Source organism: Scylla paramamosain, chromosome 32 (assembly GCF_035594125.1).
Source record: "Scylla paramamosain isolate STU-SP2022 chromosome 32, ASM3559412v1, whole genome shotgun sequence".
Lineage (NCBI taxonomy): Eukaryota > Metazoa > Arthropoda > Malacostraca > Decapoda > Portunidae > Scylla > Scylla paramamosain.
Genome location: NC_087182.1, coordinates 15785446 through 15810443, shown reverse-complemented (window position 1 = coordinate 15810443; position 24998 = coordinate 15785446). Strand labels below are relative to the sequence as shown.

The window sequence follows — 24998 nt, the reverse complement described above, 5'->3', positions numbered from 1 at the left end:
CTATAGATTCCCGAACAGTCAATAAGTAATAAAACAACAAATGACGGTGTTAATCCAGTTGCCTTTGTGAAGTTTCTGGTTAATGGTGTTTTTTCTCCCCATTAAGTCAAAAGTAGCATGCGAATTTGTAACTGATACGAGAGAGAGAGAGAGAGAGAGAGAGAGAGAGAGAGAGAGAGAGAGAGAGAGAGAGAGAGAGAGAGAGAGAGAGAGTTTCAGTGTGTGTGTGTGTGTGTGTGTGCGCGAGCTCAATGTTCTGAAAGGAGAAGCGGACAGAGAGAAGTCTTGTACTATTCTGTTTTGTTCTCCCACACGTAGTTTACTGTAATGGTGTAAGCCTCAGCAGACATCTTTGATATAGATCAACAAACTAGTGTATTTTTTTTTTTTTCGCTAGACACCCACATGTGGCAAGGCTACATACACTGCCCTGTAACACAACATCACAAACTAACTACACTGTTCCCCGAAAATTAACAGTTTTCTTGCAACCTCAACACAGTATAAGAACAATTTATCATTAAAAAAAAAAAAAAAACTACTTGAAATTAAGATTTTCGTTAAAGCCTTCTATTAAAGCACGAGTTTTGGGTAATCTTTAATATTCAAGTAGGCTATCGAGCATTACGTTGAATGGTATTAGTTTTATTCGTAATTTGGACCTCATTGCTACGAACACGTGAGGCAGACAAAAAACAGGTCTACCACATTTAGTAATACAGATCTCTGAGTATTAATTACTAATCGCATATTTTCTAGGGCGTCTTGGCTCCTCAGGTGACACAAATTAGACTCTGCATCAAAAAAAGCATGTGGCTGGCAACTGTCCTCCTGTGCTTGGCGTGTGGCGTACTAACAGGCGAGCTGCGAGGCGAGGGAAGGCGGGGTGACGGCGTGGAGGAAGGAGGCAAGGTGGTGGAGGAAGTGGCTCGCTTAGTGGAAGGGAAGCTGCGGGAGTGTCACATTGTCTTGGTGCATGCAGGGCCTTCCACACACCTGGCGCAGCGCATCATCAGGTAGACTTTCTTCGTACTCTCATTATTATTCTGGTCGTCTTAATAATGAAAGTATCTTCCGCCTTTCATCTGTTTTACTGGTTAATTCTGGAACCCTCAACCTTATTCTATCCGTCTCATTAACTCAAGGTTTGATATTTATCTTTACCCTTTCATTGTTTAGCTTAGGAACTCACTGTCTGGTACTCTTTCTCCATCTTCCATTAATATTCTGCTCACGTTACTAATATACTGTTACCCAGTATATCCACTCTTTGATACCTTTTACTGCTAGACTCTGGAACTAACCGGCTGATTATGTTTTCCTACCCTCCTATGGCTTAGACCGTTTCGAATGAAGAATATCAAGACACGTCCCTTTAACAGTTAACACATTGGATAGAAAATATACTTTTTAACATAATGAAGACAGGAAAAGTGCGTTCATTTTAGACATTAGAGACAGGGAAATACGTTCTTGACACATTGAGAGTGAAAAACATGTATCTCGCTACAGAAGAGTGTGGGGAGGTGGCGGCGCACGTGAGGATGTGGCCCTGGTGGTGGTGGACGAGGAGTCACTACAGGGACTTCCGCGCAGAGCAGTGGAGGAGAACCTGTGGGGGGACCCGAGGCTGGCGTGCAGGGCTGTGGTGCTGGCCACTCGTGTACCTGACGAGGCACCCTCTCTGCTCAGGTGATTGCTGTCATTATCGTTATCATTACTGTTTTCCTTATTTTTACGGAGAGGGAGTGTGTGACCGTTATCTACGCAAAGTGTTTATTAATTACCCTATCCGACCCACAAATGTGGACTCCTTTGCATGTCATGGTGCTATATCGCCACACACACACACACACACACACACAGAAAGAATGATTAGATATGGAACGTGTGTTTGTGTGTTCGTGTGTGTGTGTGTGTGTGTGCTGTGGGTCTCGAGACTGGTCCTTGTTTTGGAGATCAGTCTCGAGAGTTGAGTTGCTGGTCAGGAGTGTTGCCTTTGAAACGGCACTCCCTGTCGCATTCCTTTTCACTGTTTGGATCTTCTGTTTTCTTCTTTCTCTTTCCTTTTCTTTTCTCTTATTATCCAACATTTGTGAACTGTTCTTTTCGTCTCCTCACTATATTTATTTTCAAGCAGGTATGTCTCTGTAATGTCCTCTTCTTCTCTGTAATGTAGTCCTGGTCTTGATCTTGAAGCTTGTAGTCTCCTAGTTGGGATCGAGACGAGGTCGAGGCCAGCATCAAACAGGTGCACCGCGGCGTGTGGAAGAATGGAACTTATGATCATACACGGAAAAATATAACGACTGATTGTAATTCCCGAGTCGCCACACAACATTATACTGGTCACAGATACTGCCTGCATAGCGAGACTGTGGTGATGCTCTTGTTCTTGTTCATGTCCTTCTTGTTCTTCTTTCCCTTGTTGTTGTTGTTGTTGTTGTTGTTGCTCCTCTCCCTCTTGTTGTTGTTATTGTTGTTCCTCTCCCTCTTGTTGATGTTGTTGTTATTGCTCTCTCCACTTTTACTCTTCTTGTTATTGTTATACACAAGAGAGGACTCAAGTACAAAAAAAAAAAAAAAAAGAAAGAGAAAAAAGTCCTGCTTTAACTGTCACTCCCCCCCAAAAAAAAGAGATACCAAAGAGGAGCCAGTTTAAGTTCATAGGCGTGATGAAACTTGAACCCTCTCTCTAAAAACACCACATAAACACTCCTACATACAAAGCCTTGCCAAGATTCACCATAATTAATGCAACACTGTCACACCCACGCTTCGCCTTTTTATTACTCCTACAACCAAGCACTCACGCACACTCGCCTCTACACCTCTACTCCCTCCACCTAGCGTGCCTCTTGTCGTTATCACACGTGACTCGATGAGTAATTAGGTGCAGGGGAAGGAATCGACTCACCACAGCTGTTATGTCTTACGCTGCCTTACCACAACACGAAAGAGGGACTTCCTACACATTACACAGAATCTATCACGCAGTATATGAATAACTGACTCCTCATTTACGAGAACTGAGGCACAAAAATCGCTGAAAGTGTTTGTTTCCCGCTTACGAAAAGAAAAACAGATAAAAGGAAGTAAATAATAAAAGATCTCTAGTTCCTGCCATTCGTGTGAACAAATGAGAGACTTAGGAAGAGAGATAATTAAGAGGAGAGGAGACATCAATAAAACGTGCGCAGGAAAGAGATCATAAAATGTGTAAAGAGTGGGCGTTGATGACACCAGGAGGGAACACACACACACACACACACACACACACACTCTCTCTCTCTCTCTCTCTCTCTCTCTTTCCTATCTTGAATTCACTTCCTATTATTATCATTTTATTCTTCGCCAACTCTCCTTCCCCCCCCCCTCTCTCTCTCTCTCTCTCTCTCTCTCTCTCTCTCTCTCTCTCTCTCTCTCTCTCTCTCTCTCTCCTTCCACCTTTCACCACCGTAAGCTCCTCGATCGATAGTGGACGAGAACGAGTGGATAAAGAGCTACAGTAATGAGAGTGTAGGAAGGGGTGGAGAGAGGACTGGCGAGCTGGTGGTGTCAGGTCTCCGCGCCGTGGCTACGTGAGCGGTATGGTGTGACTGTGGTGCCAGGTACACGTGGGTTGACTGTAAGAGCTCGGGTACAATTATGAAGAGTGCAGTTGAATTATTACAGCTTGCGTGATTTATTGTATTGAGTATCTGGGAATTAGGATTGTAAAATTTGTCAGTCTGAGTCAGTCCATCGATCAGTCAGTCAGTCAGTCAATAAGTAAGTTAGTTAGTCAGTCAGTTAGTCAGTTAGTCAGTCAATCAGTCAGCCATTCAATGAATTATTCAGTTAATTAGTGAGTAAATGAGAAAGTCAGTCAGTTAGCCAGTCAGTCAATCTGTCAGTTAATCAGTAAGTCAGTAAATCACTTAGTCAGTCAGTCACCCAGCCAACCAACCAAGCAGTTACGTGTATACAAGATGGCATATAAAGAGGAGAGAAAAAAGACTGCAACAATTAAAATGATCAGTAGACTAAATAATTCACTAAAACACACTTATATTTCTTTCCCTCCTGTTATCATATTCGTACCTTGTTCACATTAGTATCACATTTGCCTCTCCCATTATCATATTTGTCTTTCCCATTATCGCATTCATATTTTCTCTTCTATTATCACAATAGTCTCTTGCTGCCATCAATTTTCACTTCTATTATCACATCCATCTTTCCCCTCTCATTATCGCACTTGTCTATCTCATTAACATATTGGTCTGCCCTTGTTGCAACGCTGTTAAATCAATCAATCAATAAACAGATAACGAAAATACGACTAATGCTCTCTCTCTCTCTCTCTCCCTCTCTCTTTCTCTCTCTCTCTCTCTCTCTCTCTCTCACCTCAGTTTCCTGGAGGCGGCGGGGCTGTGGCGGTGGTCAGCAGCGTGGGTAGTGGTGGTGGGGGAGGCCTCTGGGATGGAGGTTACCCTGATGCATCATGCCCTCAGGAACACAGCCCAGGTCCTTTACTTCCCGCTCCCCAGCACTGCAGGCCGCGGGGACGCCTCTGCAGCAGGTAAAGGGAAGGTGGAGGTACATACAACTGAAATAGAATCGTTTCTATTTTAGTACCTAATGGGATTTGAACGCTGGTTTCCAACACTCAATGTTTCCAAGACCGTCACTCTATCCACTGGGCCACATGAGAGGAAGAAAACAACCAAGCATTGTGGGGAATAGAGAGTGGGGGTGAAGGAGAAGACTAGATGAAGAATAGTGTAAAAAGAGGAAGAAAAGTGAAGGGACAAACCCCTGACTTTAGGAAAAATACGAAAGGCGAAGAAGACAAGGTTGTGAGGGGAACACTGTGTAATGATGTATTTTAAAGCATAGATTAATAGTGAAGTAACTATGATGAACAAAACGAATAGTATGTGGAAGGTTTGAAGTGTATTAAGTAAACAGATTAATACGAATTATCTTTAAAAGGCAAAAGGAAGAAAAAGATGTTTGAAATAGATTTAAAAAGTATACATTAATATCGAGCTATCAAATTTTTCTGTCTATTTATCTCTCTACCTATCCATCTATTTCCATCTGTCTGTCTATTTGTTTATGTACCTACCTACCTAATACTCTATTTATTTATCAATCTATGTCTATCTATTTATCTCCATTTGCCTAACTACCTACCTGACGTCTTACGAACTTGCTTATCTATCTATCTATCTATCTATCTTCATATCGCTTTATTCTCACATTCCCTCATTGCACCGCTAAATCCTCTCTCTCTCTCTCTCTCTCTGTCTCCATTTCACGAACTTCATTGAATCAAATAACATGAATTTACTAATACCTCCATCCTATACTTGACATCTATATAAGAGTTCAAAGCAAACTACAAAAGTAACTAAAAGACTAGGATATAATCATTATTCTGGCCTCATCTGTCTCTTCATTCCCGTAACGGTAGGAAAAAGACTGCAGAAGGAGGCCCAGGAGGAGGAGGAGGAGGAGGAGCAGGTCGAGGTGCACCAGCGGTGTCTGTATTGTGTGAACGGAGACGTGGGTGTGACGCAAACGACTCCAAATCAGCTAGTCACGGGTAAGAGAGAGAGAGAGAGAGAGAGAGAGAGAGAGAGAGAGAGAGAGACTGGTGATTGTCATGAGCGTAATGATGTGTATGTATTCGTAGAAAACGGATGTGTGGGCTAAACAATAAAAAAATGAGGGGAGATTGAGGCTTGTGTAAGTTGTACAATATGCTGGATATTTGCATACATTTGGTTGTATCAACACACACACACACACACACACACACACACACACTCCACAGGGTTCATAGTAAACACGTGTCTCTGAGGGAGTTTCGGCTCAACGGGTAGTTGCTTTACATTTTACTAACTAATTAAACTGTGTACATATGTATATAAGTAAAGCAACAAATACTTCATTCTTTAAACACACACACACACACACAGTTAAGCTAACGTCACAATTCATACGTTCATTCTTTGCTAGTAAAATGACAACACAGAAAAAAAAAAATACCCAGGTTCTCAAGAGTGTATTTTCTGCTAATAATGCAGAAACCTTGTTGATCTATCACTAAAACCGTAAAAAAACACCCTTGAAAACCAATATAAGTTCATCACGACTATTTTCAAAGGTCACTGAGATGTTAAAGCCAGATTTTCAAGAAATTTTTTTCTATTAATAATGTAGAAATCTTATTAATCTGTCACTAACACCATATAAAATCCTTAAAAAGCCCATGTGACATCAATTAGAACTTATTAAAAGTAGTGGAAGTAAGGTGCCAGTGATTAAGAATAAGTCCCTGTGCACTAGAGCTTCCCAGAGTGTTCAATGGTCATAAGTTCCGTGTGGTGACCATCAAATACTTCCCAACCATTGACCACGAGCCGGAGGGTGCTGGCGGCCTGGACACGCGGGTCAGGCTCAAGGACTCCCTCAACACCCGCATGCTGGTGGACATCGCCAGGCACCTTAATTTCACGTAAGTCTCCTAACCAACACTGTGTCTCCCTCCACCCACCACACGCACAGCATATTGCCATAACAATTCTACCCTCCCCGAGAAACCTAGCCTAACACTGCACGTTCATTCACTACATTACAGTACATTACCATAACAAGCTTCTCTTATAATAATTTTCTCCTCATAGATTTAGAATATCCTTTTGATCGTAATCTTAGGGGACTGTGACGAATTTTTTTTCATTTTATTTATTTATTTTTTTTTGCCCAGAGCCTTCTTATATATATATATATATATATATATATATATATATATATATATATATATATATATATATATATATATATATATATATATATATATATATATATATATATATATCAGTACACTACATTTTTTTTATCATCATATTGTAGTTAGGTTTCCTTTAATAATATACTCGTAATGTAGTGAAATCTGTTTAATTGTGGTTCAAGGATGTTTTAATGTTCGGAATCTATCGCAAGAATCAAGTGAAACAGGATGAGCTTTTGATATGGGTTTGAGCTCAGATTACTACTGTATGATTACGACTTGTTAAAGTGGCAGTGTCCTCCATCTTCACGTTTCTAAAATGTCCTAAAATCACTCGCTAGGCTCTTTTACGGTATGATTTTCAGGTTCAAAGTTTCTGTTTAGTAGATAAGTTTCAGTAAAATTTTGTAAAATCTATAAAATATACAAATCAATATAGACAACGAAATGTATCAATATTAATTACATTACCGTGTGAGGTGTTTCGTCATGTGTTCTGCAGAAAGGAGTGTAAAGTTATTGCCTCCGGAAGTGACGGCTCAAGTGGTCGGTAAGCAGATCTTAATTTTCCGGAGTGGTGGTGTTTGACTGGTGGTCGAGAAGGCGGCTGGCGATGCGTATCTCATCGTTGGCACTGTGTTCGTACGTGCCAGGCTCAGATCGCTGGGGAACAGATAATAGTAATGCTAACAGAACATTTCTCGTCTGCGGGGTTAGCAAGAGCAGGGAGATGAGTACAGGCGAAATAAATCGCAGATAATAACTCGTATTCTTAAACGATCTGAGCTTTCATTAATATTGTTTACAAAGAACACGCATAGTGTATGATGTTTTCTTCCCCTCCAGTGAAGCGGAGTCCTTGTTTAACAATCACTAATATCATAAAAAAACACTATTGGAAACCCTACTAACTTCTAATGCAGCCTGATAACAGCACTGGTTAAAACACCAAACTTTTGACGGCGCAGATCAAGCGGAGGTTCGCTTTAACGACTTTGTGTTTCCTGACAGATATCTTAGATTGATATTACAACACCAAAGTATCCATTATAAGTCTCGTTACGTAAGACTTGTAATAATCTATTGTTCCTCTATCATTTTTTCTTCCTGTTTCAGTAACCTTATATCTCGCACTCACCCTATTTTTCTCCTAATTTTTCTTTGTTTGCTCTCGTGAATTCTTCTTCCACGAATGTAAATGCTCGCAAAAATTTTCTGATCCTATGTTTTATTGTTTTTTTTTTTACGTACTGCGAATTTTTTTTTTCCTCTTTCCATAGCAAATTTCCTTTGTTCCTCTTCCTCCTTTGTTTCCTTTCTTCTCTTACAGCTTCTAATAGAGACATATTTTCCACAACGATCTTCTCTTATTCCTTTTCTAAGCTTTTTAGAATCCTTCCCGTTACATGGACATACATTTCTCAAAGCAACTCTTCTTAATTCCTCTCTCTTTTTCTTAGGTTACTCTTCCATTTGCTACTTCGTTTCACCTTTCCTCTTCCACATGACAACATCTATTGATCTTCGCTACTCGCTTCACTTCCACTATTAACACACCCAAAGGCGATACTCCTCAATAACTACGTAATACACCTCACCGCCCTTACATAACTCCACTACACACACTCACACACACTCCATTATCCGTCAGCACGAGGAGAATTAGTGAAGTTTTGCTAGAGCACCAGGATCTGACGTGTTTGGTATTTGGCAACATGGCGAGTGTCGAAGCTTACTGTAGGTGGTTAGTGTTTGTTTGGTGAATGCTTAGCTACTGTAGCCTAGCGATGAGTTGACACTACCTGCTTGCTTCTGCATTCTAAAGTTACCAGTTTATTTATCTATATTCGCTGCATTCCCGATGTTGTAGGGGTTAAGGTAATGATAGATAGGATATTGTTGTATATTATTTTTCCATATAGCATGGCGTTAATGTAATAAGTGTTAGGCTAGTGAGGGCATCATTGAAAGCTGCGGTTCTGTTATTCTTACTTCCCTCTATCGTTACTCTTTTATTCCTTTCACTGGTAAAGTCTTGAACACTTGTCTGGTTCTGCCCTCTTTTCTTATGCAAGAGTCAACCAATATCTTCGTTCTTTCATCTCCACTGTTAGGTCATGAACTCTGCCTAATTCTATTTTTTTCCCTTCCGTCAGTATTCCGCCCGCCTTATTAATGCAAGAATTAACCAGTACGTTCATTCTTTCCTCTCTTTCGTTGATACAATATGGAACTCCTGCTTGATTATACAAGTATCTTCCAGTTTCCTGTTTCAAGAGAGGAGTATGAAGACTAAATCGGATAACTACCTTATAACTCTTTTCTGTAGCCACTTGGTAGAAGAACGATCTTATTTATTTACTTATTCATTTATATGTTGATTTATCTTAGTGAGGCCTCATACGAAAAGTTTGAAGGCCACTGATCTTGACCTTTTTGTAGAACGACTTAAGGAAGGCAGGTTCGACTGAATGTCTGAGTGACTGAAAGATCATTGACCTACGCCATTTAGTATTCTGAGTGTGACATGAAAGTGTTCTGGTACCGATGCAGCTGGAAAAGTGCTCTGGTACCGATGCACGTGGACAAGTGTTGTGGTATCGATACAGTTAGACAAGTGTTCTGGTACCGATGCAGGTGGATAAATGTTCTGGTATCGGTGCAGCTGGACAAGTGTTCTGGTATCGATGCAGGTGGATACGTGTTCTGGTAATGATGCAGCCAAACAATGTAAAGAGCATATGCACGGTGTGATAAGAGTAATATGCATTTTTTTTTCACTGCTGAGTCATTTAATTCATTCACTGTTTGTGGTGCTTAATTCTTGTAACAAAACAAGTCAAATTAGCTATTTTGAACGTTTAACAATGAGAAGGAAGGTCAGATTAACTATTTTGAACACTAAACACATGGAAAACGTCAGACATACAGACATACAGACATACAGACATACAGACATTGAACGCTTAAAAAAAAAAGCATAAAATCTCTTCTATCTTGAACATTTATCACTCAACACAAGAAATCAAATGACAGGAAAAGTTAAGCAATGATAGCGAAAACTCACCGAAGCAAGTAAACTACCATGTAAAAGCAAAGGTTCATTGGATCTTCGACACGCATAGGAAAGGCTGTTTTGAAGCGAGAATCACCATAACAAATGAAGTACCTGTAACAATAAAAACTACTTCCTTGATGAATAATGACACGCAAATGATTCTTAACTCTCTCCACTCTTGGCATTCCTTCCTAGTACGTGGCGGCCTTCAGGTTAAAAGAAAAGTGTAGCCATTTATTGATTACTAACTTGTATTTATACCTTATTTGCTTTCACTTGACTTTCGCGTTTACTTTGAGGACAGAAGGGGGAAGCAGGAATGGCGTGCAGTGAGTGGATGACTGGGCTTGAATCACACAGCACGCGATTATCACCACTTATTCTTGGCACTGCAGCTGTGAAGAATTTAAGAGCCGTGGTAGTTGAGGTTATGATGACAGGGCTTTTTACTCACTCCTTACGTTATGATTGGAGAATTATTGTAACCAGCAACGTTCTCTCTCTCTCTCTCTCTCTCTCTCTCTCTCTCTCTGTGCTGAATACATACTAGAGTTCACTACACGCATATAGGACAACACTGTAACTTCTTTCACCTATACACTTACGAGGGAATTGAAATGCATATACTACGTACGTACAATTCACCACATGTCTGTCTATCTAATAACATTACTTAGTACTGACAAAATCAACAGATACAGCAGTCCCAACACGTCACCGATCAGCGAGAACACACACACACACACACACACACACACATTGGGGTAGATAAGAAGGTAGATTTCATTCTTTGCGCAAAACGAGAAACACGAAGGGAAGTGAAACTCCTGGCATTGAAAGCACGAGTGGCAAGTTTCATGCTGTGTCGTTAGTGTGGTATCCCGCCGCTAGATGGCAGGGAGACGTAAACGGTACAGGTCTGGCTTTATTATGTGTTCGCACTGTCTGGGTAATTCTTTTTCTTTTTGTTTGTTTTCTTTTTTGTATATTTTTTTTTTAAGCATGTATTTTCCTAAATTTTTCTTTGTCTCTTTGTTCTTGTTCTTTTCTTCATTCATTCGTTCATTCTTTCTTTCTTTGCTGTTGTAGTTGTACTAGTAGTCGTAGTAGTAGTAGTAATAGTAGTAGTAGTAGTAGTAGTAGTAGTAGTAGTAGTAGTAGTAGTAGTAGTAGTAGTTGTTGTTGTTGTTGTTGTTGTTCATCCTTTTATTCCTTCCTCGTCGTCGCGCGTGGCATTACACCACTGGGGGAGGAGATTCCTGATGAGAGATGGCCCGCACAAGTGTCCCTTGCACATTGTGAAATGCACTTCCTAAGACAGGACGGCTCAGCTCCACACAGACCATGACAACCAACACTCCCTGGCTGCTCCTTAGACTTTGATGTTTTTTGATCAAGCAGTGAAAAATTAATAGATAGATAGTTAAATAAATAAATAAATAAATAAATAAATAAATGAATAAATAAATGAATAGATAATTAAATAAATGGATAGATAAATAGATGACTATATAAATAAATAATCTTTATAGCAACGTTATATAACCTAATTGGTTTTTGTTTACACTTTTTAATGTAATTTTTAGTTATATGCTTTTCATCTCTTTTTATTTACCTAACGTGTTTGATTCTCGTTATTTATTTTTCTTTATTTCTTTCTTTATTCATATATTTATCAACTATTCATCTATTTGCTTATTAACTTAGCTGTTTATTTCTTTATTCACTCATTATCATTTACTTTATTTACACGTATATTCATTATCTACTTACTTATGTGCAGATATAAGAAATTGTCAATTGTCTTTTTTTTTTTTTTTTTTTTTTTTTAAGAAGCTTTCACGTTTCTAATACGTTTATCACACACCTATTACCTTATCAGCGAATCTTTACACATACCGCAGCCTCTCGACTCTCTGGATCTTATCTGATAACCAGAGACGTGTTATATCAGCGGCGTAAGTAAAACTTTACTCTATTTCAGGTAATATAGAGAAAGAGAGAATGGCTGAGGAAATTAATGGACTCAGCAGTTAGTGTGTATATGATAATGTGAGAAATTCTAATCTGGAATCTAATAATAACGTGATTTTATTTAACTTTTTAATGTTTCTGCTTCTTATATCAACGTTTTTAACAGACTTTAGTGGGAGTTATCAGGGTTTTCAAAGGCGTTCCTAGTGATAACAGTTATATCTTAACAAAGGATTCCGCATCACCAAAGAAAAACATCCACGGAAAGCCGACTTACTATCTCTGTGGCGCTTGAAAATAGTTCTTATTTTTGTCCACAGCGCTTCCTGATATTTTGAAATGCATGTCACGTACATTGGACCCCAGGTAGAGGGGCGAGCAGGGCAGAGCAGTGTGGAGTTGAGCAGGACGCAGGTGTGGGGTGCCATCACCATTATATATTTATCACACCTGATATACGCTTCCTGTAACTCTCAGTTAGTGTGGGTTGACCACGCTGTTTGCCAGTATATATATATATATATATATATATATATATATATATATATATATATATATATATATATATATATATATATATATATATATCCCAGATACTATGATAAAAGGAATTTAACCTAATCAAAGACAATCTGAAGCCAGGTTAATCACCAAAACCTCACGTGCTTCCTTGGATACGAGGAGAAAAGGAATATTGTCCACTCATCAAGACAATCTCAGCCTAACTACATCAGCTGAACCTCCTCCTTTCCCTAGATACGAGACACACGAGCCACTTGATCGACAATGGGGGTCTGATCTCGGGGAAGGCAACTGGAGTGGCCTCGTAGGGACCCTGCAGCGTCAGGAGGCAGATTTCTCCACCACCATCACGCCCACAGCGGAACGCCTCCTCATCATGCGACATTCCAAGATCTACGCCTCGGATCCCTTTGTGCTGGTGTCCCTTAAGACGCAGGCCAAAGCTGAGCACATGGCCATAGTGAAGCCCTTCCCTGGTGTGTGTGTGTGTGTTTATGACTCACAACGAACCCCACAACGAACCATCAGACCAAGGATTGACTAACTGACTGACTGATTGATTTAATATTTAAAAATAACAGGATCTTCAGTTAATCGAACAGTCAATCAAACAGTAATTAATCTATGAGTTTCTCGTCAGGTAGCATTGTTATGATGATTCAGTTACCATAGGAGCGCGACACGCACACACACACACACACACACATTGTAATCAGGAAAAGATAAGCTTCCCTCTAAAATAACTAACGAGCGCGCAAATTGTTATCTCTCTCCTTGACTACTGCGAGGTGATGACATGTGTGAAAATTTAAAAGACAGAAGCCACTTAAGATTAAACATGACGATAAACATTAAAGGAGGGGAAAAATGCAAAAATAAAGGAAAATATCAAAATTACCCACTGATTAACGACTCTCTATATACAATTAGTAATTTCTGCAAAAGATAACAAGGAATAACAAACGGCAACAGATTATTTCGTCCTTCCTATTCTTGAGTGAACTAATAATTTATTTCGGTACAGTTTGTAAGTGCCGAGTCAATAGGAAACTTTAAAAGAAGATTAGGCAAATTTATAGATAGGGATGTTAGGTGGATATAAGTAGATATGTTTTGTACAGGGACTGCCACGTGAAGGCATGATGACTTCTTGAAATTTTCCTTATTTCCTTATGTTCTAATGTTCTTAAAAGTGTATATAGGTAGATATGTTTTATACAGGAGCTACCACGTGTAGGCCCGATGGCTTCTTGAAACTTCCCCTGATTTTTTTATATCCTAACGTTCCTAAAATCCGTGACATGCAGGTGAGGTGTGGGTGATGGTGGGGGTGAGTGTGGTGGCCTCGGCTGTCGCTGCAGTTTTGCTGAGGGCGGCGATAATAGAACAGTGGAGGGCCAGGGAGACTCGTGGCACTTCAAGCAACACCTCAACCTTACTCTACCTCTGGGGCGTCCTGCTGGAAACCCCGCCCGACCTTCCGCCTATGTCAGTTACCATTAAGGTGCGTAGAAGAAGGAAAGGAAGAAAAAAAGATAAAGAAAGAAAGGAAGAAAGAAAGAAATAATTGAATTGAATGAGTTTACGAGATCGTATGGTGCTGCGAGCCAGAATCGAAATCATGACCTTTCAGACTGTGAGGCTAACAACAACAACAACAACAACAACAACAACAATACCATCATCACCATCAACAACAACACTACCCACGTACCCAACACAAAGAAACAACACAGTAGATACCAGCAACTAAGCCACAATAATACAGTAGCAACTCAACTGTGAGCGGTATGCGGGCGTGGGAGGCGCTGGTGGTGGCTGGGGCGCAAAGGGTGGTGACGCTGGGAGGCAAGGAGATGGCGGTGGTGGTGGTGGTGGTGGTGAAGTGGCGGTGGTGGTAAGTAATGAATTTGATGATGGTGAAGGACAAATTAATACATTGCGCCGTTTTCCTCTTCTCTGTCTCTCTTTCCCTGTCTGAACCTTTCTTAAATATCATTTTGAATATTCTGCCATGCAAATCTACTACTACTACTACTACTACTGCTACTACTACTACTACTACTACTACTACTACTACTACTACTACTACTATTATTATTATTATTATTATTATTATTATCATTATTATTATTATTATTATTTTTACCACCACTACTACAACTACTACTACTACTACTACTACTACTACTACTACTACTACTACTACTACTACTACTACTACTACTACTACTACTACTACTACTACTACTACTACTACTATTAGACTTGCATTTGCTCCACATTATGTGCAAACAGGTAAAATGAAAACGTCAGTATCAATCTCTCTCTCTCTCTCTCTCTCTCTCTCTCTCTCTCTCTCTCTCTCCTACACGTATTTTGAACATCGCAGTGACTGTAACGTTTACGTGATCGAGTGTTGTTGGCCTTTACCTTGCCACACACTCTTGTCCTGTACTGTCTCTTCTCTTGACCTCGCTGCTGCACACTTATCCCCCCTAGGACTCAAAGGTCGCACCAGAAATTTAGAATCCGATTGAGAAAGGCGGTTGACCGAAGGAGGACGAGACCCAAAGACGCCGGAAGTTTATTCGTGATGGACGTGTCTGTTTTACCAAGCGTCATCTCGTCATCTCATCGGGAATTAACGCCGTCTCCTCCCTCCTCTCCATTTCCTTCCCCAAGACACAGCAAGATATTTTTTAAGAGCTGTGATTCATTTAATGTCTTCGTAAGATCCAAATAATTATGATTTGTGAATATTTTTAGAGTTCACGTAAGGATTTTTCTTTCAGTCTTTCGTAATTTTTTTTCATATTATTGTTCACATTGTTTTCTTTTTGGTTTTCTTCGTTCACTGGTTTTCCTTGTGTTATCTTGGTGTTTTATACTTTCCCTCATCTTTTATTCTCTTCACTATCTTTTCATCCTCTTTCTTCATTTTTCACACTTTTCACTTTTCACTTGTCTTCTCGATAATTAAATAAAACAACTGAGATTCAAAATGGTACTGTTTGGAGAAAAATTCGACTACAGCAAGACCAACCACACCGAGCAGCAGAAGCGGGTGGCCCGGTGCCGCGCCGAGGCCGCCCGCTGGGGCCGAGAGCAGGCCCGGCGCTGGCGCGCCAGTAAGACCAAAGCAGCCCAGGAGCAGGGCGACGCTCCCGTGCTGGAGCACAATGCCCACGGGGCCGAGACATGCCATGGGACAGTAAAACGCCCACAGTCCAAGCCTCCCATGGCCAAATCCCCTGTGCCTCAATACTCTTACAGCCAGTCTCCACCTGGCGAATATCACCTGGGAGAGTATTACACAGGCCAATATTTCCATGGGGAATCCCTCACCGTACAGTTTGTCGCTGGCGAACTGTACGAGGGGGAATCCCCCGTTATCCAGCTGATCGCGGGACACTTCGAGGATGACGAATCCATCGGACTGTTCCTCTTGATGAGAGAACCAGGACCCTCTGAGTGAGGCTCCTGCCCTCACACGACATGACCTACCCTGGCCAAACCTGACGATGACGAACAACCTGATGATGACAAACACAGGCCAGATCTCCCCTGGCCAAACCTGACTATGACAAACACAGGCCAAATCTCCCCTGGCCAATCCTGATGATGAACTAGACCTACCCTGGACAATCCTGATGACGAACTAGACCTACCCTGGACAATCCTGATGACGAATTAGACCTACCCTGGACAATCCTGATGACGAACTAGACCTACCCTGGACAATCCTGATGACGAATTAGACCTACCCTGGACAATCCTGATGACGAACTAGACCTACCCTGGACAATCCTGATGACGAACTAGACCTACCCTGGACAATCCTGATGACGAACTAGACCTACCCTGGACAATCCTGATGACGAATTAGACCTACCCTGGACAATCCTGATGACGAACTAGACCTACCCTGGACAATCCTGATGACGAACTAGACCTACCCTGGACAATCCTGATGACGAACTAGACCTACCCTGGACAATCCTGATGACGAATTAGACCTACCCTGGACAATCCTGATGACGAACTAGACCTACCCTGGACAATCCTGATGACGAACTAGACCTACCCTGGACAATCCTGATGACGAACTAGACCTACCCTGGACAATCCTGATGACGAATTAGACCTACCCTGGACAATCCTGATGACGAACTAGACCTACCCTGGACAATCCTGATGAAGAATTAGACCTACCCTGGACAATCCTGATGACGAACTAGACCTACCCTGGACAATCCTGATGACGAACTAGACCTACCCTGGACAATCCTGATGACGAACTAGACCTACCCTGGACAATCCTGATGACGAACTAGACCTACCCTGGACAATCCTGATGACGAATTAGACCTACCCTGGACAATCCTGATGACGAACTAGACCTACCCTGGACAATCCTGATGAAGAATTAGACCTACCCTGGACAATCCTGATGACGAACTAGACCTACCCTGGACAATCCTGATGACGAACTAGACCTACCCTGGACAATCCTGATGTTGAACTAGACCTACCCTGGACAATCCTGATGACGAATTAGACCTACCCTGGACAATCCTGATGACGAATTAGACCTACCCTGGACAATCCTGATGACGAATTAGACCTACCCTGGACAATCCTGATGACGAACTAGACCTACCCTGGACAATCCTGATGACGAATTAGACCTACCCTGGACAATCCTGATGACGAACTAGACCTACTCTGGACAATCCTGATGATGAACTAGACCTACCCTGGACAATCCTGATGACGAATTAGACCTACCCTGGACAATCCTGATGACGAATTAGACCTACCCTGGACAATCCTGATGACGAACTAGGCCTACCCTGGACAATCCTGATGACGAACTAGACCTACCCTGGACAATCCTGATGACGAATTAGACCTACCCTGGACAATCCTGATGACGAATTAGACCTACCCTGGACAATCCTGATGATGAACTAGACCTACCCTGGACAATCCTGATGACGAATTAGACCTACCCTGGACAATCCTGATGACGAACTAGACCTACCCTGGACAATCCTGATGACGAATTAGACCTACCCTGGACAATCCTGATGACGAATTAGACCTACCCTGGACAATCCTGATGACGAACTAGACCTACCCTGGACAATCCTGATGAAGAATTAGACCTACCCTGGACAATCCTGATGACGAACTAGACCTACCCTGGACAATCCTGATGACGAACTAGACCTACCCTGGACAATCCTGATGATGAACTAGACCTACCCTGGACAATCCTGATGACGAATTAGACCTACCCTGGACAATCCTGATGACGAATTAGACCTACCCTGGACAATCCTGATGACGAATTAGACCTACCCTGGACAATCCTGATGACGAACTAGACCTACCCTGGACAATCCTGATGATGAACTAGACCTACCCTGGACAATCCTGATGACGAACTAGACCTACCCTGGACAATCCTGATGACGAACTAGACCTACCCTGGACAATCCTGATGATGAACTAGACCTACCCTGGACAATCCTGATGACGAACTAGACCTACCCTGGACAATCCTGATGACGAACTAGACCTACCCTGGACAATCCTGATGACGAACTAGACCTACCCTGGACAATCCTGATGACGAACTAGACCTACCCTGGACAATCCTGATGACGAACTAGACCTACCCTGGACAATCCTGATGAAGAACTAGACCTACCCTGGACAATCCTGATGAAGAACTAGACCTACCCTGGACAATCCTGATGACGAACTAGACCTACCCTGGACAATCCTGATGACGAACTAGACCTACCCTGGACAATCCTGATGACGAACTAGACCTACCCTGGACAATCCTGATGACGAATTAGACCTACCCTGGACAATCCTGATGACGAACTAGACCTACCCTGGACAATCCTGATGAAGAATTAGACCTACCCTGGACAATCCTGATGACGAACTAGACCTACCCTGGACAATCCTGATGACGAACTAGACCTACCCTGGACAATCCTGATGATGAACTAGACCTACCCTGGACAATCCTGATGACGAATTAGACCTACCCTGGACAATCCTGATGACGAATTAGACCTACCCTGGACAATCCTGATGACGAACTAGACCTACCCTTGACAATCCTGATGACGAACTAGACCTACCCTGGACAATCCTGATGATGAACTAGACCTACCCTGGACAATCCTGATGACGAACTAGACCTACCCTGGACAATCCTGATGACGAACTAGACCTACCCTGGACAATCCTGATGATGAACTAGACCTACCCTGGACAATCCTGATGACGAACTAGACCTACCCTGGACAATCCTGATGACGAACTAGACCTACCCTGGACAATCCTGATGACGAACTAGACCTACCCTGGACAATCCTGATGACGAACTAGACCTACCCTGGACAATCCTGATGACGAATTAGACCTACCCTGGACAATCCTGATGACGAACTAGACCTACCCTGGACAATCCTGATGAAGAATTAGACCTACCCTGGACAATCCTGATGACGAACTAGACCTACCCTGGACAATCCTGATGACGAACTAGACCTACCCTGGACAATCCTGATGATGAACTAGACCTACCCTGGACAATCCTGATGACGAATTAGACCTACCCTGGACAATCCTGATGACGAATTAGACCTACCCTGGACAATCCTGATGACGAACTAGACCTACCCTGGACAATCCTGATGATGAACTTGACCTACCCTGGACAATCCTGATGACGAACTAGACCTACCCTGGACAATCCTGATGACGAACTAGACCTACCCTGGCCAATCCTGATGATGAACTAGACCTACCCTGGACAATCCTGATGACGAACTAGACCTACCCTGGACAATCCTGATGACGAATTAGACCTACCCTGGACAATCCTGATGACGAACTAGACCTACCCTGGACAATCCTGATGACGAATTAGACCTACCCTGGACAATCCTGATGACGAACTAGACCTACTCTGGACAATCCTGATGATGAACTAGACCTACCCTGGACAATCCTGATGACGAATTAGACCTACCCTGGACAATCCTGATGACGAATTAGACCTACCCTGGACAATCCTGATGACGAACTAGACCTACCCTGGACAATCCTGATGACGAACTAGACCTACCCTGGACAATCCTGATGACGAATTAGACCTACCCTGGACAATCCTGATGACGAATTAGACCTACCCTGGACAATCCTGATGACGAATTAGACCTACCCTGGACAATCCTGATGATGAACTAGACCTACCCTGGACAATCCTGATGACGAATTAGACCTACCCTGGACAATCCTGATGACGAACTAGACCTACCCTGGACAATCCTGATGACGAATTAGACCTACCCTGGACAATCCTGATGACGAACTAGACCTACTCTGGACAATCCTGATGACGAATTAGACCTACCCTGGACAATCCTGATGACGAACTAGACCTACCCTGGACAATCCTGATGAAGAATTAGACCTACCCTGGACAATCCTGATGACGAACTAGACCTACCCTGGACAATCCTGATGACGAACTAGACCTACCCTGGACAATCCTGATGAAGAATTAGACCTACCCTGGACAATCCTGATGACGAACTAGACATACCCTGGACAATCCTGATGACGAACTAGACCTACCCTGGACAATCCTGATGACGAACTAGACCTACCCTGGACAATCCTGATGACGAACTAGACCTACCCTGGACAATCCTGATGACGAATTAGACCTACCCTGGACAATCCTGATGACGAACTAGACCTACCCTGGACAATCCTGATGAAGAATTAGACCTACCCTGGACAATCCTGATGACGAACTAGACCTACCCTGGACAATCCTGATGACGAACTAGACCTACCCTGGACAATCCTGATGATGAACTAGACCTACCCTGGACAATCCTGATGACGAATTAGACCTACCCTGGACAATCCTGATGACGAATTAGACCTACCCTGGACAATCCTGATGACGAATTAGACCTACCCTGGACAATCCTGATGACGAACTAGACCTACCCTGGACAATCCTGATGATGAACTAGACCTACCCTGGACAATCCTGATGTCGAACTAGACCTACCCTGGACAATCCTGATGACGAACTAGACCTACCCTGGACAATCCTGATGATGAACTAGACCTACCCTGGACAATCCTGATGACGAACTAGACCTACCCTGGACAATCCTGATGAGGAACTAGACCTACCCTGAACAATCCCGACGACGACCAAACCTAGCCTGGCCAAATCTATCCTGGCCAAACCTGATGACGACCAGACCTACCCTGGACAACTCTTCCCTGGCCACACATGACTACTAGCAAATTTCTCGTGGCCAGGAAAAAAAAAATGTCTTTTCTCTTTTCTTAATTTCGCTTATCTTTCCATCCTTTAAAATCTTCATACATTCAAATACTTTTTTCACATTTTTTAACACATTTTTCATAATAATGTAATTTCAAACTGTATTCAGACTCCATGCTGATCTCATATTTTTCAACACAATATCTCCCCTGGACATCCCATCCTCTTCCTCATGTTTCCTATACGCTTACTTGTTATTTTCCTATACTCCTTACTGACACTTTTCAATATATTCTCGCTCATTCAAATTCAACTCTCTTACATTCTCCTTCTTCTCCTCTTCAGCTTGTCTCTTGTTTCTATACTGGGTCGATGTTTCGGATGAGCTTTCTTCATGTGGTTCCATTGTTTGCTTCTGCTTAGTCTGTCCATTTCTATCTTACATCATCTTTCACACAGTAGATCCAGTTATTTTTGCGCTCTTCCTCTCTTTCTCCCATGTGCTTCCATTTCCAAACGTCCTCCACGCATCCCAAAACACACACCAGTCAGCCACACGACCTCGACAACCCAAAACACCCGCATCTCTACCAAACGCCTCACGAACAAACTAATCGTGAAATATCCAGCTTCCCCACCAGTTGCTCCTTACCCCTGCTGGCTGGCGTGGTACTAAGGGGCAAGGGGAAGGGTGGTTCAGGGAAGCCCTCCACCCTATGGCTCAGGTAATTACGGGAAAGGCAACCGCAAGGAAATGATGTGGAAAATGAGCAAGGCACCTCGAGAGGGGAAGAAGAATTTTTTGGGTTTTCCGACTTTCTTTAATACTTTTATGGGCGTTTTTTGGATTTTTATACTTATTTTGGGAAGTTTTGTGTATGTGTGAGAGAGAGAGAGAGAGAGAGAGAGAGAGAGAGAGAGGTGTATGTGATTATGTTCCAGAGAGAGAATGAATGTTATTAATTCTCTCTCTCTCTCTCTCTCTCTCTCTCTCTCTCTCTCTCTCTCTCTCTCTCTCTCAGCTGCTGGTGGCGTGGTGGCTCCTCAGCTGCCTGGTCCTGTCCGCTGCCTACAAATCTTCCCTCGCCGCGCACTTCACGGTTGGGGTGAAGGCGCCGCCCGTGGACTCCTTCGTGGACCTGGTGGCGCGGGGAAACTGGCGGTGGGGCAGCGAGCCACTCGGAGGCGCCTCGCTTTTCTACTTCACCAGCAGCATTGACGCCACCACCCGCGCCGTGTACGCCAAGATGGAGGTGAGGAGTGATCCAAGCGTGTATAGACTAAAGGGTGGCGTGTCCTGTGCATTCTTAGAGCCTAATCTGTAACACTTCTGTGCCTCACCTTGACTATATTCACTCTACTTTAAGTTACACGGTTTTTCTAAGGGTGTTTCTACGGCTCTAGTGACAGATTTACAAGATTTCTACATTATTAACAGGAGATACACTCTTAAGAACTTGGCTAATCACACCTGTGGCCTCTGGGAATAGTCGTGGTGAGAGCAAATGCGGAATACGAGCATAAGTTAGGTGTTATTGGTTTTCATTCATAACAATATGATGTTTTCCCACGAGCAATGTGTTTTCTCTTGAACAGTATTTAATGGCACGTGTGGCTGGTATTGCTAAACACTTCATTCTCTCGTAGGACTGTTTTCAAAGGCCACAGAGATGATTGATCTGCTTCTCGTGTATGTTTTCCTACTGATGGTGCAGAATCCTTTTAAAACTATCATTAAAATCACGAAAACATCATTGAAAACCAATATAACTTCCATTAGAGTGTGTTAAAAGTTGTAGAGATGACGAAGAAATGTTTGCTAATACGCTCCGTGGTCCTAAGCTTAACCCTTTCACTGCTACGGTCGTCTTTTGTTAACATTCAGATCACTGTAATAGATCGTTTGCATGAATATAAAGAAGAAAGAATATGAGGTTAATTCAATCAATGCTAAACTACAGAAATACAAATTTAGGAGACTGTAGTACAAAAATTATATTTTTAAGAGTTGTAGATGATTATAGGAAAGATTAACGAACAGTGAAGGGAGTAAGTGACAAGGCCCCGTATCCTCAAGAGTTACGTTTTCTTATCTTAGTGGAAGTTATTACAGTTTTCCCTCCCTGGACGTTCCGATATACCTGAGATGCTTCACTAATAATCAATTTTCGTTAATTACTCAAAAAATACACACGAGCTACTTTGCTAATCATGCACTGGTCTTAATTCAGAAATGTGCCACTACAGGACCATTCGCCAAAATAGTTCGGAAGATTGACAAAAGAAAGCAGCGTCATTATGGATAGTTCAAAGATGTGCCGTTGGAAAGCAATGCAATCGTAATTATTTTTCCTACTACTACTACTACTACTACTACTACTACTACCACCACTATAGAAATCACACTCACTCACCCCTACCCTCCACCCCTCCCGTCGTCACCCCAGGTCCACTCTCTGGATGACAATATGCGGCTGGTGCTGGGTGGCCGCTACGCCTTCATCACCACACGGTTTCAGAGTGCCTACCAGGTCGCCTCTCGCTACACGGACCCCCGAGGCTACACCCCCATACACACGGGCGCCACGCACTACCCTAAGTTTGCCGGGACCTCTTGGGGCTTCAGGTATTGCTGTTACGTTGTTGTTACAGGACTGGCAGAGGTTTTACAGCAACTGAGTACACATAACGTTAATGATAAAATCTCTTCTATCGTCAATCCTATCCTGTCCCATTTCTTACGTTCGCTTCTAATAAAAGGTGTGATGATTTATCTTTTAAAATATACCTCCCTATTCTGGTTTTTCATATCTTTTTGTCACTTTTTTTTTCAGCAGATCTTCATTACAAGTTCCTAAGCCAACCAAAACTACCCTTTATCCCATCTCATTGTATACCATTTCACCGTCAAAATTCCGTTTCATACTATTTCGCGGTCAGAACTCTTCCTTATTCCATCCTATTCTATCCCATTTCAATGACCTGTTCTTTCCCCTCCTGCAGGATAGGCGCGCCCTGCCTCCCCGCCATCACTGTCATGACGCAGAGGCTCATTGAGGGCGGCCTCATACGCTACTGGCTGGCTGACGCTATTACCACCAGGGTGCGTGAGGAGAGGAGGACAGGCTCGACCTACAGCCAAGCCCTTGCCGAACACTGGACTTTCCCTTCAGAGGTAGGAACGTTAATTAGTAGTAGCAGTAGTAGTAGTAGCTGATGTTAGATTAGTAGTAACAGTACGTACGGTATATTTCACTTGTTTTCTTCTCTTTAATTCGCTTTACTTTGAATCCAAGCTTTAATTTTATAATCCTACGAATTCTCATCAACATTAAAAAACTAACCAACAGGGTCAATTTCAAGCTAGTGGTTTATGCAAGTGTTGTTTACGAACTTTGTTTTGTGCCTTATCAGTGTATCGAATATAAGTTTATCTAGTGTCTCTCTCTGACCTTTGTGTGCTTGCAGTCTGAAGGGGACGAAGAGGTGGTGGTGACGATGACACACCTGTACGCAGCCTTCTACATCTGGGCTGCGGGTCTGGCCCTCAGCTGCCTTGCCTTCTCCGGAGAGATTCTATTAGCCCGCTTTTGTTGCCGTGCTTATCGTTTGCGTAACCACATTCGGGCTTAACAAGTTTCTTAGAACCAATGAATTTAAATGCTTCTTACGTATACTGAATAAAGGATCTCGATAGAATGTGAATTCAATCAGTTTCTTTCTTTTTCTTTTTTTGAGTAACTTAAAATAAATATTTGTTAATTAATGTTGTTTCTATGAATCAAGAAGTGGGTGTTACAGAACCAAAAGTTCTACAAACTTGTAAAGATATATAAAGTTACAATGACTTGTTATAATACTGCATTGAAGGTCTGGGATTCAGCAACTGAAGTGGTAACATAATAGGAGGAAACTTGTTCATGCCAACAGGTAAAACACTCTTCAACAGTTACTGTAACATCTATATGCAGATTGGAAAACTGTGATTTAAGTGAAAAAAGGAACATACGCGTTTTCTAGACTACTACTTTTTAAAAAGCTTGAAATAACTACAAGAAATGAACTATAACCCTAGGGATGTAAAAATCACAAACAGTTCGATTATAATTTGGCATCAGCAAAAGCTGGTTGATGAAATGAGTTTAGATGCAAAACGTTTAGTCTTGAAATGGAAGTGTATTGATTTCTACGATCAAGTATTGTTTTGCATATCAGACTCTGCAGATGTGAACTAATAGGTGTGCATACGCTAATATACGTAGACGAGTGTGCGATATTGAAATATTTCTTTTATGAGGTCGAAGAAAATTACACAA

General features: G+C 42.2%; 2 protein-coding genes across 4 annotated transcripts in view; one reads left to right on the top strand and one right to left on the bottom strand.

Moving 5' to 3' along the window:
• Positions 1–540: 540 nt before the first annotated feature.
• On the top strand, positions 541–24448 carry LOC135089260 (glutamate receptor ionotropic, kainate 3-like). The gene is made up of 11 exons (XM_063984707.1): positions 541–1016; positions 1513–1692; positions 4395–4564; positions 5462–5593; positions 6340–6508; positions 12573–12814; positions 13646–13842; positions 21705–21935; positions 23130–23308; positions 23686–23857; positions 24151–24448. The coding sequence occupies exons 1-11, from the start codon at positions 811–813 to the stop codon at positions 24313–24315; spliced, it is 2043 nt and encodes a 680-aa protein (XP_063840777.1). The 5' UTR covers positions 541–810; the 3' UTR covers positions 24316–24448.
• The window catches only part of LOC135089263 (battenin-like), a 40979-nt gene continuing 20400 nt past the window's right edge, over positions 4420–24998 (bottom strand). Inside the window, exon 11 of one of the 3 annotated variants that reach the window (XR_010261436.1) lies at positions 4420–4555. The gene's annotated coding sequence lies outside the window, so the exon portion shown is untranslated. Of the gene's footprint in view, positions 4592–10594; positions 11086–24998 lie in introns of those variants that run through there. The other 2 variants (XR_010261435.1, XR_010261437.1) reach the window with 2 other exon arrangements.

Coding starts and splice junctions, on each gene's coding strand:
- LOC135089260 (XM_063984707.1), top strand. CDS start 811: ATGTGGCTGGCAACTGTCCTCCTGTGCTTGGCGTGTGGCGTACTAACA. Junction 12,815..13,645: donor CATAGTGAAGCCCTTCCCTG/GTGTGTGTGTGT, acceptor CGTGACATGCAG/GTGAGGTGTGGGTGATGGTG. Junction 21,936..23,129: donor CCGTGTACGCCAAGATGGAG/GTGAGGAGTGAT, acceptor TCGTCACCCCAG/GTCCACTCTCTGGATGACAA.